The sequence below is a fragment of the Fukomys damarensis genome, unplaced genomic scaffold, assembly GCF_012274545.1.
Source record: "Fukomys damarensis isolate Sample0158 unplaced genomic scaffold, DMR_v1.0_HiC HiC_scaffold_23, whole genome shotgun sequence".
In the NCBI taxonomy this organism is placed as follows: domain Eukaryota; kingdom Metazoa; phylum Chordata; class Mammalia; order Rodentia; family Bathyergidae; genus Fukomys; species Fukomys damarensis.
Genome location: NW_022900935.1, coordinates 60,599,046 through 60,612,414, shown reverse-complemented (window position 1 = coordinate 60,612,414; position 13,369 = coordinate 60,599,046). Strand labels below are relative to the sequence as shown.

General features: G+C 54.4%; 1 protein-coding gene and 2 long non-coding RNA genes across 5 annotated transcripts in view; 2 read left to right on the top strand and 1 right to left on the bottom strand.

Annotated features, from left to right (window-relative positions):
- Mgat5b (alpha-1,6-mannosylglycoprotein 6-beta-N-acetylglucosaminyltransferase B) overlaps positions 1 to 13,369 on the bottom strand; it is a 57,784-nt gene that overhangs the window by 9,668 nt on the left and 34,747 nt on the right. For both annotated transcript variants that reach the window (XM_010618470.3, XM_033767238.1), the window contains exons 8-10: positions 6,988 to 7,119; positions 5,685 to 5,818; positions 2,021 to 2,151 (exon numbers count right to left, since the gene is read on the bottom strand). In XM_010618470.3, coding sequence (XP_010616772.1) covers positions 2,021 to 2,151; positions 5,685 to 5,818; positions 6,988 to 7,119 — 397 coding nt within the window. The remainder of the gene's footprint in view (positions 1 to 2,020; positions 2,152 to 5,684; positions 5,819 to 6,987; positions 7,120 to 13,369) is intronic.
- Positions 2,160 to 2,871, top strand: LOC104858330. The gene is made up of 3 exons (XR_004518525.1): positions 2,160 to 2,235; positions 2,331 to 2,534; positions 2,791 to 2,871. It is a non-coding gene; the product is annotated as an uncharacterized LOC104858330 (long non-coding RNA).
- On the top strand, positions 3,409 to 4,781 carry LOC117287293. 2 transcript variants are annotated; one of them, XR_004518526.1, is made up of 3 exons: positions 3,409 to 3,484; positions 4,300 to 4,336; positions 4,709 to 4,781. It is a non-coding gene; the product is annotated as an uncharacterized LOC117287293 (long non-coding RNA). The 2 variants fall into 2 exon arrangements; XR_004518527.1 differs by lacking the exon at positions 4,709 to 4,781 and adding an exon at positions 4,545 to 4,626.

The window sequence follows — 13,369 nt, the reverse complement described above, 5'->3', positions numbered from 1 at the left end:
ATTAGCAGTAAAAGAACTTATTTGGTGAAAAAACACCAGAATCAAGCACAGAGAAACTGAAAGATGAAAATTACAGCAGAGAATGTAAGAAAGCAAGAGGGAACCATGGAGATCTGCTGTGTGTGGATAAATGGAGTCCCAGAAACAAGAGAGAGAGAGAGAGAGAGATTGGGATAGAAGCAATATTCAGAGAATTTTATAAAACTAGTGAGCTATCAAACCACAGGTTTGAAAAAACCTGCAAACTCCATATAAGTTTTTTTTTAAAAAACCACATCTATGCATATAGTAAAACTGCCACCTTGTAATGACAGAAGCCAGAAGACAGCAGATTCTTTCCATGATGAGAGAAAGCAACCACCAAGCTAGAATCCTGTAGATGGCAAATATTTCCTCGAGAATCAAGGTGAAATAATGGTATTTTTAGAAAATCAAAAGCACAGCTAACCCAAGCTACAGGTGTTCTTTATGTAGACAGGTAATGATCCCAGACAGAATCTCAGAGATAGAAGTAGAACACAGAGCAGCTTAAAGGAAAGAGATGGATAAATCTAAATAAATAACTGTAACATACTGCAGGGTGTAAAATAAATATAGAGAAGTAAAATGTAATAAAAGCATTTCCATGGGGGAGAGGTGAAATAAAATATTTTTAGTTTCTTTTCTTCTCATGGAGGGTACTGTGGATTGAACCCAGGCCTTCACACTGAGCTATATCCCCAGTCCCTTTTTCTATTTTTTATTTAGAGACAGGGTCTCTCTAAGTCACCGAGCTTCTCAGGCTGGGTTTGAACTTTCAATCCTCCTGCCTCAGCCTCCCAGAGTGCTGGGATTATAGGTGTGAACCACCACAGCCAGCTACACTGCTGTTTCTTAACTCATAGCTGCGATCCTGTCCTTCCTCCCGTCCCTGGTCCACTTCCTCTCACCAGCACAGAGGGGTCCTAACTTTGGAGGTGCAGTTTTTCCCCAGGGCAGTTCTAACAACTCACTTGCCCAGGCTGGACTCAAAGCTTTCCATCCTCCTATCTCAGCTTCCAGGGTTTAGTTTCTTTTCTTAGTAAAGTAAGAGTATTCGTTTACAATTAGACTTTGGTAAGGCAAGGACACATGCTATAGTTTTTGGGTCCACCACTTAAATAACATCAGTATAATAAGTCAGATAAAGTGGGGTGGGCTCGTACAGGTGCTGCTAGCACTTTTCCATCTCCGGCAACTTCCCCGTTAGCCTTCACCTCCTGCCGCCTGCCTTCGTCCCTAACCTGTCCAGCTCCGCCCTCCCAGCCCTAGCCACTGCCTGTGGTCAGTTTCCATACCTGGAGCTGCCTCATCACCACGGAGCACAGGGGACAGAGGAGAGAGAGTAGGTTAGTGTCCAGGCAGCAGACAATCCCCCTCCTGTACACGCAGCTCCTCCCTGGGGCGCCAGCCCTGAACGCGGGATTCTAACCTCTAAAGCTCTCACTGCCTCTCATCCTAGAGTCCTCACACCCGCCTACATCCTCTCACGCTGTGTGTGTAGGGCCTTATATTGCTTATTGATTCCTTCGGGGGTGGGGTGATTTACTCATAGCCCTGGATAAAGGAATCACCTGAGTTTATTGCAAACGACTTGGGGGCAGACCAGGGGACAAGTCAGCCCGCAGGATGGGTGGCTTTTAAACGACAGGGACTTTTAGCCCTGAGCCATTTAGTGGGAGACGTTTTTTCATTTAGCGCTGGCGGTGGTGGATGGGCGCTGAGGTCTAGGAGGAGCTACCAGGTACTCGGTGCAGGGAACCAGTACCTGGTCCTTCAAGCACAACCAGTAGGGCCTTGGGAGAGCCCTGCACGGCAGAGGGCGTGGCCAGAGCCAGCATGGGCGGGCCCTCACTGCATTGGGCGTGGGATTGCCGACATGAGTGTGGTCAATAAATCGGCGGGCCTGACCTGGCCTGCAGGGGCGGCACCAATACCCGCATGGGTGTGGCTACTCAGCAGTGGGCGTGGCCGGCTCGGCGGTGGGCGTGCCCGCGCTCACCTTCCAGATACTCGCCTCCTTGCCGTACACTACGGCCATGTTGCTGGCTTTGCCGCCTTTGATGAGCTGCTTCTCCGTCTCGTTGAGCTCCTCGGACACGAAGCCCATGAAGGAGTTGTCCGGGGTGTGAGCTGCAGCCCGACCACGTAGAGGGAAGGGTGTTACCAGACAGCCAAGGACTCGCCCAAGTCTCCCCGGGCTGGCTCTGTCCAGAGGTTTCCTCACTGGGCAGGGTGGGGAAGGGAAGGGGGAAGTAGGGGTCTGGCGAGGACAAGGTCATGCCTGCCTTATCCTGGGCACCTCTTTCCAGACAGTGTTACAGAGCGTGGAGCAGAGATCTCAGAAGCCATCTAGCCACCACCCCCCATTTTCAGATGAGGAAACGGAGGCCCAGGGCCCCCAGCGACCCAGCCAGGCCACGCCTGCCTCTGGCCTGGCCACTGGGACAGGCGCCTCCCTCCACCTGCGGTGTCCTTGGCACAGTCTTTCTTCCAGAGCCATCCGTCCCTTCTAGGTCCTTCCAGCTACCTCCTCTGCACAAGGGTCCCTGGCTCTGCCCATCCCCCCTTGGAGGTGTCCCTTGCCCGGTCTCCCGGCCTGCAGAGGTGCACCCCCTCTCCTGATAGTCTGCTCCCAAGTGGCCCTGCTGGGGAGGGGCAATCTCTCCAGACCCGTTTGCTCCTTGTCCCCCCACCCTGCTTTATTTTTAGCACGACAATCTCTGACCAGATGTTATATTACATATTCATTTGTACGTTTATTATTGTCAGGATATAAGCCCCATGGATGACTGCATGGATACCACACGGATGCGCCATTTTCCCACCTCTGAACTCTTGCGCTTGCCTGCACTGCCCTCCTCCCTGTTCTGGGATGACAGAATCCTATCAGAGTCATGGCCCCACTCCCCTGTATTCTTCTCCCAGAAGCCTCTGTGGTCTCTGAGCCCTCCCTGACTGCCTCGCCCACTATCTCAGTTAAAGCTGAGATCTCACTGGGACTTCCGCATGAGACTTGGGGGGGCAGAGCCCCACCCCCAGGCCAACGAGTGAGGGCCATACACTTATAAGGCACGATCCCTCCCTTCCACGCGCTAAGACCTTGAATAAAATGTTGTACAATCGAATTAAATTTACTCTGCTGTCCCTAGGTGGAAGAGGCTCAGGCCAGTGGGGAGGTCCAAAGCACACTCTGGATTTCTCCATTTCAACTATTCTCAAATTGGGATATCCAGGTTCGTGGAACATGGAGGCTTCATGTGGTGTCTCCCGGACCCTCATCCCGGAAGCGCACGGGAAGTCCTAACATCCGGGCATCTTACAAAGGAGAGGGCTTCCGGTCAAACTGACCAGAGAGCCCCAGATTTCTGGGTCTGAAAATCTGACCTTTGCTGACTGCATGAAACAAAACCACCTCTCCTCTAGAGCCGCCTGAAAGGACAGGCTCAGAACACAGCTCACTCAGGTAGTGAGAGTGAGACAGGGGAGGACATTAACAGGGACATTAAGCAAAGTGTTCCTTGGGGCAGGGCCAGGTTAAGGCCCGAGAAGCAGGGGCCCTAGTTATTGAGCTAGGACAGACAACCATCCAGATGAGGACAGAACAGGGCTCGGAAGACCCTCTCAGACTCAGAGTCCTTTTGTTTTGTTTTGTTTTGTTTTTTGAGACAGGGTCTTGATATGTAGTTCAGGCTGGCCTCGAACTCACTGTGATCCTCCTGCCTCAGCCTCCTGAATGCTGGGGCTACAAGTGTGCACCACCACTCCCAGCCTGACGGGAAGTCTTTTGAACTGGCGAGAATCTCTCCTCTTTTTTGTCCCCTTTCTTGAATTTATTTAATCAATTCATAAGAACTCCAGAGAGAATACGATCAATTAATTAATACCCCCCTTTTAAAGTGGTTCATAATCCATCAGCGGAAATAAATGCATAAGCAAATAACTATCACACTTCAATATATGCTTCTGTAGAGTTCAGTTTTTAAATTAGGAAAATAAAAGTTTGGAGTCAATAGACTCTGCTTGGAATAGGTGATGAGGGGGACAGTGAAAGCAAGAGTAAAAAGAAGAGACTTGGGGCTTTGCAGGATGAGTAGAAGTTTGCCAGATGTAGAACTCTCCATCCAGTGGACTCTACCCTGGGACAGCCCCTCATTTTCTCAGTGTAGGTTATTGCAGAATCCTCTTAACGCATCTTCTACTTCTCCATTCTCTACCACCCCCTCGGGCCATCTGTAACTTCCTAGGTGAATATACCTCAGTAAAATATTTTCTCCACAGCATGCTCTGGCTCAAGAACCCAGAATGGACCCCAAATGTAAGCAAGACTTTCCCTAGAACACTCCACTCCTTGATCCCTGATCCCTCAGGACCCTCTCACCAGTTCCTGCTGCTTCCTTTCTTAGCAGACTGCAGCTCTGCACCTCTTCCCCTTCCTGGGCATCTCCAACCCTCGCCCACACTTGCATTCCCTCCAGAAGTCTGTTCCCTGGGACGCCCTATGCAAACAACTCTTTCCATAGCAGGGCACTGAGGAAAGAGTCTGGTGCCCACCGAGCTGTGTGATCTCAAGCAGGTCCCTCTACCTCTCCGGGCCTGTTTCTTCCTCTGGACTCCACCATAGCGCCCTTCTCGGACGCAATCAAGCTGTTACTCATTTCTTCAGAAATCACACCCTTTCCCCATGCAGCCCAGAACCTGGAGAACAAGACTCGCACGCGCAAAGATGAGCACCCAAAAGAAACACCACAAATTTGACAGGCTAAATAAAGATCGTTCACGTTACTCACCAGCAAGCCCCCTCAGGACTTCGCCTGGAATCTATTTTGCTCTTAATTTAGATACAGTCCTAACAAGAGTGCTTATCTGGCTTTCTGGCCCGCAGCCTTCAAAGAGCAGCAAATTAGACGTGCAAGATGCCACTGGGGCCAGCAGAATTGACAACAATAAAAAGTGACAGCTGATACTCTTCCAGCAAGGGCCAGGCTAAACGGCAGAGCAGGCAGGACGGAGGAGGGGACTCGGCTCGGCAAAACTGGGCCCTGAAGGGCGGGCCCTGCGCCCGAGCCGGAGAACAGCCACGAAAGGATCCATAATTTTCAGCCCACCGTACCTAATAGGGTCGGTCCGTGTGAATGCCTACTGAGGATCCCACCGGAAATAGTGAAGCCCAGAGTCTTGGCCCACGCCTAAAATCCCAGCACTCCGGGCGGCTGGGGCAGGAGGATTGGAGCCCAGCCTGGGCAACTTAGTGAGACCCTGTTTCAAAATTAAAACTAGATAAGGGGCTGGGGCGGTAGGTCGGGGGAAGGCCCTGGGTTGAATCTCTAGTGTCGGGAAGGAAAAAAGAAAAGGCGAGAACATGCTCTCCTCCAGCTCTTAACTTTCAGCCTCCTGCGTTGCCAGAACCTTTTGTTTCTTAGCACCTCCATCCGAACACACCTGCCCCCTCTGCTTGGAACAGGCTTCCTGTTCCCCTGCCCGGAGAAGTTTCCAGGCCCCTCTGAGGCCCTGACTCTGCGCCCCGACCCCAGGGCTCCCTCCCGGGCCCCGCCTGCCAGAGGGAGAAGGCGGGGCCTGGCCCACTCTCCACACTCATAGGAGGACGAGGGTGAGAGGACAGCCCGGAGCCCGCCCCCGCCACGGCCCCAGGCGCCGCCACTCACGGAACATGGTCATAAACTGCTTGGGGTTGAGGTTCCAGTAGCCCCAGTTGGTCCGGTATCCGTGCAGCGTGGCGTACTCCTCGTGGTTATATGCAGGTTCCGTCCCGAAGGTGTCAATGACCCTGATTCGGCACCTACCCCCACCCCCAGGGACCCAGAACCAGGGTCATGCCTCTGTGTGTCCCTGTACCCCGCAGGTGGCTGGGTCAGGGTAGTGCCTTGCGTGCATGCGCTGCTAGGGCCTGGGGAATTGTGTGACCTCAGCCAATTCCCTAACCTCTCTGCGTCAGCATCCCCATCTGTCTCGGGGCTCTTGGCAGCTCCTGACCCCACCATGGGAGCTCAGAAGCTGTTAGCTGGGGAATGGAGGAGCTGCTTGGGGTGGGGGTTGGGGATCCCCACTGCCCACAGGTCACGTGTAGGATTTGGGGTTTGCACTTTTCTGGGTGGGCAGCAACCACCCGTGGGTCCCAGGCATGAGTGGCCCTGTTTGAGACTGCAGTGCCCTGAGACTCCAGCAAGTTTGCTGCTGGGGTGGACAGAGCTCTCTGCCTGTCAGACAAGCTTCAAGTTCAAAGCCCAAAGGATCAGCCAACCCCCGGGCCAGGTCTGCTCTGACACCACAGCTGCAGAATCTCCCCACTGTTCTTCCCATCCTGGGAGTGGCCCCTGAAGAAAAGCGCTAAAAGGCCGACGACGCCCCCCCCAAGAAGCTCCTAGCCCCAGCTCCTCTCTGGTGACCCAGAATCCACAGCAGAGTGCTGAGGTCAGCAATATTCCCTGGGCGAAGGGGCCAGGGAGGAGGAGGAGAGCGCTGGGTGCATAGAGAACACGCATTAATAATAAAAGCAATAACGCTGCCCGTCACTTTTTTTTCTCTAATAAAATCATGTGGGCTAGTCAACGGGACAGAAGTAAATGTAATAAATAGAAGTGCTCCCTGCACTGAATTAAAGTCTGCATCCTGGCTGCAGAGACAGGGAGAGGTGGCACCTGCCTGGCCCAGACCTCACTCCTCCACCCTCCCCGGCTCACCGGTTCCTCTCGCCGCAGCTCTGACCCGTCCACGCAGGTTACCCCTGACCTCCACCCCCAGCCTTAAGGGACGGAGCAGAGGGACAAAGGGGGTGCCTCTCCTGGGTGGATGGGAAATGGTTAGGGGACAGAGGCAGGGGAACAGAGGCAATGCCCTTCTGCATCCTGGGGCCCCAGACATGGGGCAGGGCGTGGGAAGGGGCTTCTACGCTGGCCTACAGTGGTCCAGGCTCCTGCTCCACACCACCGCCCTCCCGTACCCACTCACCGGTACTTCTTGAAGGACAGTCCCATGTGCTGCTTCATCTGCTGCAGGCCGTGGTAGTCAGTGTAGATGAGGTCGAAAGGCAGGGGCATGGTGAGTGGGCAGTTCCCCCGACCTGGCGGCACCCCTAAGTTACTGAGAGAAGAGTCTTTCAGAGTCTGAGCCCCAAGAAATCCATCTTGCTTGAGCCAGGGTGGGGGTCTTAAGCTCACCTCAGGTCCTATGGCCCAGGGTGAAAAGGGACTGAATAGGATTGCTGTGTACAGTGGTACAGGTTTTTCACTGAACAAAGGAATCCAACCAGAGGCAAAGGGGGACTGAGATTCAGCCTGCCAAGCTGAGCTCTTGGCCTGGACTACACGCAGAAGGGGTGCATTTTGTAATTGCCTCAGTGTGCTCCTCCTGCAGGGCTGGATCCGCCCAGAAGGGAGCCTTTAACTTATATGGCTGGTCCTCGGCTGTCATGGTTTAGATCTATGGTGCCCCCCGAAAGTCCCATGTGCTCAGAGGTGGGGTTTTTCAAAGGTGATCGGATCATAAGTTGATTCACCCACTGATGAGTTCATGGTCAAATCTGCTGTTAGGGAGTGAGGCCCGGTTGGAGGAGATGGATAACTAGGGGCACGACAGGAAGGCCTTCTGGTCCTCCTGTCTTCCTCTCTCTGCTTCCTGGCTGCAACGTGTTGAGCAACTCTCCTCTGCCAGGCCCTACCCCATGCCATTCTGCCTTGGAGCCAGCCAGACGGGGACTGAACCCTCTGAAACCACGAGCCACGGAACCACGAACTTCTCCTCCTTTGAGTTATGGGCGGTGTTTTTGTCCTAGCAAAGGGAAAGTGACTAATACATCGGTGTACTTTTAGTGTTAGCTTGGAGCCAAGAGTCCCAAACCTCCTGGCTCAGAAAGTTATGTTGCCCTGCTGGCAGGGCTCCTGGGACCCCAGAACATCCAGCCCCTACAAGTCTCTAGCCATAAGGTGTGGCTTCCAAGTCTCTGGGGACCAGAGGCCTGCCTGTCCCTGCTTGCTGGGTCACGTATATGCCCACTTTCATCCTGGACAGGGCTGCTCCAGGTGACCCAGGACTCTGCTCATCCAGACTGGGCTACCCCATGCCCCAGGTGGCCAGAGGAGAAAGCCCAGGGTCTCAGGAGTCCTGAGCCTGCACCCAGGGCCTGCCCTCCCCATGCGGTCTTCCCATTTATCTGTTTAACAGGTATTACTTGTGTGTATGTGGGGCAGCAGGCCCTGTGTGCAGTGGGACATGGGACACCTCCTTCCCAGGGGCAGAGTCAGATGAAGAGCTTTTGGCCTGGGACAGAGGCAGAGGTGGGAACAGACTGCGCCAGCAGCAGCCGGGAGGCGTGTCTAGGCTGTCTCGGTCCATTGCTGGGACAGGCAGAGTGCCACAGGGAGGGACCCGGGAGCCCCATTTCCGACTTTCTGGATGGATGAAGCATCCCTGTATGGTTCTGAGTCCACCCCTGCCTCTGACCATGGCCTCCTCTGGATTCTGGTTCAGAGCCAGCGCTGGAAGAGGCTCCAAGGGCCTCCCATTGAGTCCCCTCCCCCAGATCCTCGTGACGGGCAAACCCAGGCCACGAGGTGATGTGCTTGGACAAGGACACTGATTCAATCATGGCAAAGGACCACGCTCAATCAATTGCCTAAGTTATGTCTCGTGCTCCCTGACATCATCCAAGCCAGGTGGAAAAATACCGGCCGGGAGCCGGGCCGTGTCTGCGCATGCTCAGCACGTCTGTTACAGGAGCTGGGAGGCCGCCGGTGCTCGCTGTCCCCTGAGCGCACTGCCCAGAGTGGTGCTTTTCGGTGATGTCTGTGGTCACCACCCAACGGGGTGTGATGGAAAGGCGTGGGGGAAGTTACTCACCATGCGATCCCGGCCTGAGATATGCTATGTCCAGCAGAGAAGAGGAAAGAAGGGAGGGGCCCTCTGTGCCTGCCCCCACCAGCCTGGGGCACCCCGGCCTCTCGGCTGCCCCACAGCGACCTCCCCACCCGGTGAGAAGCAGTTCTACTTCGTTCTTGTTCATACTCTGACCGATGGCCACCGCTCCGGCCCCAACCTGCCCGCCCTCCCGGGCTGCCTTTCCCAGCCAGACCCGCCTCCCCACAGGACTCAGAACCAGCGCTTCTCAGCCAGTGATCCTCTTAAGCTTTTTTGTTGAAAGACCGAGACAGCAAAGGAGAATGAGCACAGACCCCAGGGGTCTGGAGCTTTCCCAGGAAGCAGCTCCCACAATCTGGAGAATTCGTGAAATATCGGGTAGCATTTCCAACTGCGGAACACATTCTACTTTCTACCCCGAAGGACATCTTGGTGTTTTCTGTGTGAAGCACTGCCTTTCCCATCCCCCAGACTCCTCCAGTTAAACTGATGACCCAGAAAGAGGCCTCACTTTTGTCCTGGGGCTCCAGAGGTGTCAGGGAGGGGACAGGTCCCAGCTCCTCATCCTCACTCTCCACGCAGCTGAGAGCCACAGACAAAAGAACACAAAGATAGTTCCTTGCAGAATGGGGGAGGAGGAAGCAGGTGGCCACTCCTCCCAGGTGGTCTGGTAAAAAGCATGAACCAGAGTATGTGGGTCTGGGAGCTGCTCCCATCCCCGAGACATGATGCTTTTCCCACACACTTCCTGTTGGTTTCCAGGCAACGTGCATCCCTTAGTCCCCAGGGCTTCCTTTTGCTGACGCCTCACACACTATACTTCTGACCTCGGTTCTAGACACCAGGACCCCTGAGGATAGATGGGCAACAGCAAGTGGCAGCTGTCTCCTAAGAGAGGTCCTGAGGGCATCCCCAGGCCATCCAGGTGCCATCATCTTTATCATCTTTATGGCTACATTTTGAACACAGGCACCATTCCAGATCTTTCGATGTAATTCATCAATTCATTTCATGTAAGAGATCAGACCCACTTACATTCTGTTCCCCTTTACAGAGTGGGAAACAGAGAGGTTTAATAATTTACCAGGATCACGCAGCCAGGAAAGACAAGCTGGGATGGAAGCCCAGAGAGTTGGGCTCCAGGGCCCACACTGGCACACAAGGGGCTCTCCTGCCTCCCAGGCCCCAAATGTCTGGAAGCACAACGATGCTTTATGGACCACAGAGACATCTAGGTAGTTAGGGCCCTGGCTGCCAGCAAAGATGCAGCTCCCGTCCCTGTCTTGCTGCAAACCTGTGGTGAGTCAGAAGTCTCAGGGAGTTTCACTTCCTCTGGAACCCAAGTCCCCCAGCACCTCACTTCGGGCCCCAAGAATTCCTCACCCACAATCTTGAGATCATTTCCAGTGCCCCTCCTGCTCCCAGCCTCACCTGCCTCTTCCATCGAGGACTTCCTAGACCTGCTCCCACCTCCAGGGGTTCTGAGCCTCTCCCAGGCCCCTCACATCCCCAGCTAACCCTGCTGGAGTTCGGGCCCCTTCCCCACACCCTGTGTCCCCAGGGCCTACAGTGACCCCTGCTGGTGTCAGGGGAGCAGGCTGGGTGGGACTGAGGACCCTTCGTGCACCTCCCAGTTCCAAGGTGCCACCTCCGCACCCCCTGGGGGGGTTGGCTTCCAGATGCAGAGCCCAGAGCAGCAGTCACCAGCACCCACCTAAAATAAGTGAGACGAACACTTCCTGCTCCGGTCACACACAATACCAGGTGCAGCAGAAATTTCAAAGTCCCGGTCACCACCCTCCCTGCTGACCCTTGGGATGATTCCATGGGATGGCGCCCTCCTGCACAGAAACTTCCCTCCACCTAGAAGGTTGTCTGTAGCCTCCCCAGATCCCCATGTCTCTCTCTCTCTTCCCCTCCTGTGCTTTTCTCTCTTTGCCTGAACACCTGAACACACCTAGTAACTAAGTCACTTTCTACCCGCTGGGGGCTCCTGAGGGCACAGCCTGGTCATCTTTGAAAGTTCAGGGATGGGGACAGGACCTGGCCCAATGAATATCTGTTGGGGCCATGAAAAAATCAACAGATGAGCCAGGTGTGGTCTCTCTCTCTTCCCCTCCTGTGCTTTTCTCTCTTTGCCTGAACACCTGAACACACCTAGTAACTAAGTCACTTTCTACCCGCTGGGGGCTCCTGAGGGCACAGCCTGGTCATCTTTGAAAGTTCAGGGATGGGGACAGGACCTGGCCCAATGAATATCTGTTGGGGCCATGAAAAAATCAACAGATGAGCCAGGTGTGGTGGTGCATGCCTGTAATCCCAGCACTCGGGAGGCTGAGGCGGGAGGATCACTGTAAGTTTGAGACCAGCCTGGGCTACATAGTGAGTTCCAGGTCAGTCTCAACTACATAGTGAGAGACCCTGTCTCAAAACAAACAAACAAACAAAAAACCCCCAAGAAACAAAAAAATCGACAGATAGCTGGTCTGTCAGGCCCTGAAAAGACTGCTCTAAACGGGTGGACAGAGGCAGTGAGGAACAAGGAGCAGAGACTGGGGAGCAACGGGCCTACTGGGTGTGAGGGCCACGCGCGGGGCCCCCAGGGTGGGGGGCAGGAGGCAGAGACTGGCCCGGGGACACCGCGCCCCCTTCCTGGGTTCTCCCAGCCCAGAGGACTCGGTTTCCATTTGAGTTGACCCCACTGAGGTGGCCTCCTTGCTCTTGTCTCCAGGAACCTGGGCTTCCTCGCCCATGGAGAGCAGCGGGGTTAGCTACCCAAGAGCTGGCTTTAGGTTTATCGCCTGTAATTCAAGTTCACTTTTATGGGCAATTTTACACTAAGTGGCGGGCTGGAGCATTGGCAGGAATTGTAAAACTCTCCTCTCAAAAGCCTCCAGCCGCGGTGCCCAGAGAGGTGTACCAGGAGTCCCCACTGAAGAGCTTCTTGCAGACCACCCCCATTCTCCAAGGCCCGGTTCCTGTTTCCAGTGGACCTTTAGCCAGGCCTGGATCAAAGGGAGGGTCTCAGAGCTCCCAAGGACAGTGAGTGGGCTCTCAGGCGGAAGATACGGCTCCCCTCCTTACCAGGCAGGTGCAGGACAGGAAAGCTGTGTTCCTAAATGTCCCTAGGCCACTGGAGCAGGAGTCTAAACACCCCGGGGTAGGGTGGGGTCGGGCGAGCCAGGAAATGGAGTGTGATACAGGTCCTGTGGTGATGGCTCAGCCTCGGCACCCAACCAAAGCAGCCCCTTGGAGGGGAGGGGTGGGAATGGGGTGCTCGTATTTAACCGGGGGAGTCTCTGTTTTTCACAAGGAGAGTCCTGGAATGGATGGTGGCGATGGCTGGGCAGCACTGTGAAAGTACTCAAGACTACCGAACTGTGCCCAGAAAAAAATGAGTAAGGTGGCAAGTTTTATGTGAGATGCGTTTTAACTTAATTAAAAGACAAGAGCCACCTCACCCCCATTCCTGGCTCTCAGGCCCAGCACTCCCTCCTCTGAGGTCCCCCCACCTGCCCTCTCCGAGGGCCACAGACAATACAGGGGCTCAGCAAATAACCTGGAAAGGATCAAAGAATAGGATGGGTAAATAAACTGAGGGAGGAGGAAAAAACCTACGTCTGGTAGGGAAAAAAAAAAAAAAGTCCTCAGTCAGGAATCAGCACACTGAATTCTGGTTCAGGGGAAATTATTGCCAGGCCTGAGCTCTAGCATGAAGCTGCTGGGTGGCCTTGCACAAGACACAGAGTCCTTCTGGCATCCGCCTCCACAACTGTAATGCGTAGCTGGATCTCCAGTCTCCTAAGCTAAAAATTCTCTGGTTTTATTTTTCTCTGTGCCTTTGGTCTGTGGCTAGAAATAATCTCTCCAGGTAGTGCTCAAATTTTGGAGCAAACTACTCTCCCCCACGCCCCCTGCGTGGGAAGGACCTAATTAAAAAGAATTCCTACAAAGTAAACGAAGATCTTTGGCGCGGGTGCTAAAGGGCACGCAGGGACTGTCAGCTTCCCCAGACACATCGGGTTACTGGGAACACCCGGCCACACAGCTTGGGACGGGTCCGTGTCCCTAGCAGCCTGCTGTCCTTCTGGCCTCTGTCCTGAGCTCTATGGGCACTGCTGCCTCTCTCAGCTGTAGGCGCCACCATCTCCTCCCCAGAGCACCAGCTGGTTTCCGAACCCAGGGTGCAGCTGGGCATCTAAGGAGCAGCTTGGGGTACTGGAGGTTAGAACCACTAAGGAGGAAGGGATTACCTGCTCTACTATGCATTCTCTTGCCAAGGACAGGCTGACCCTGCTGTGCCCAAAAGAAGATGCCTCACAGTGCCACCCTCAGCTCCCGACTCCTAGAAAGGCAGATGTCCTCAGCTCCTGCCCTGTGCCCTCAGAAGCTCTAGGGCTGCAGTGAAGGAAGGCTGCCTGTTCCCCTGCCAAAAATTGGTGATTCAGAGGAAACACACATCTGGCCATCCCTTTAG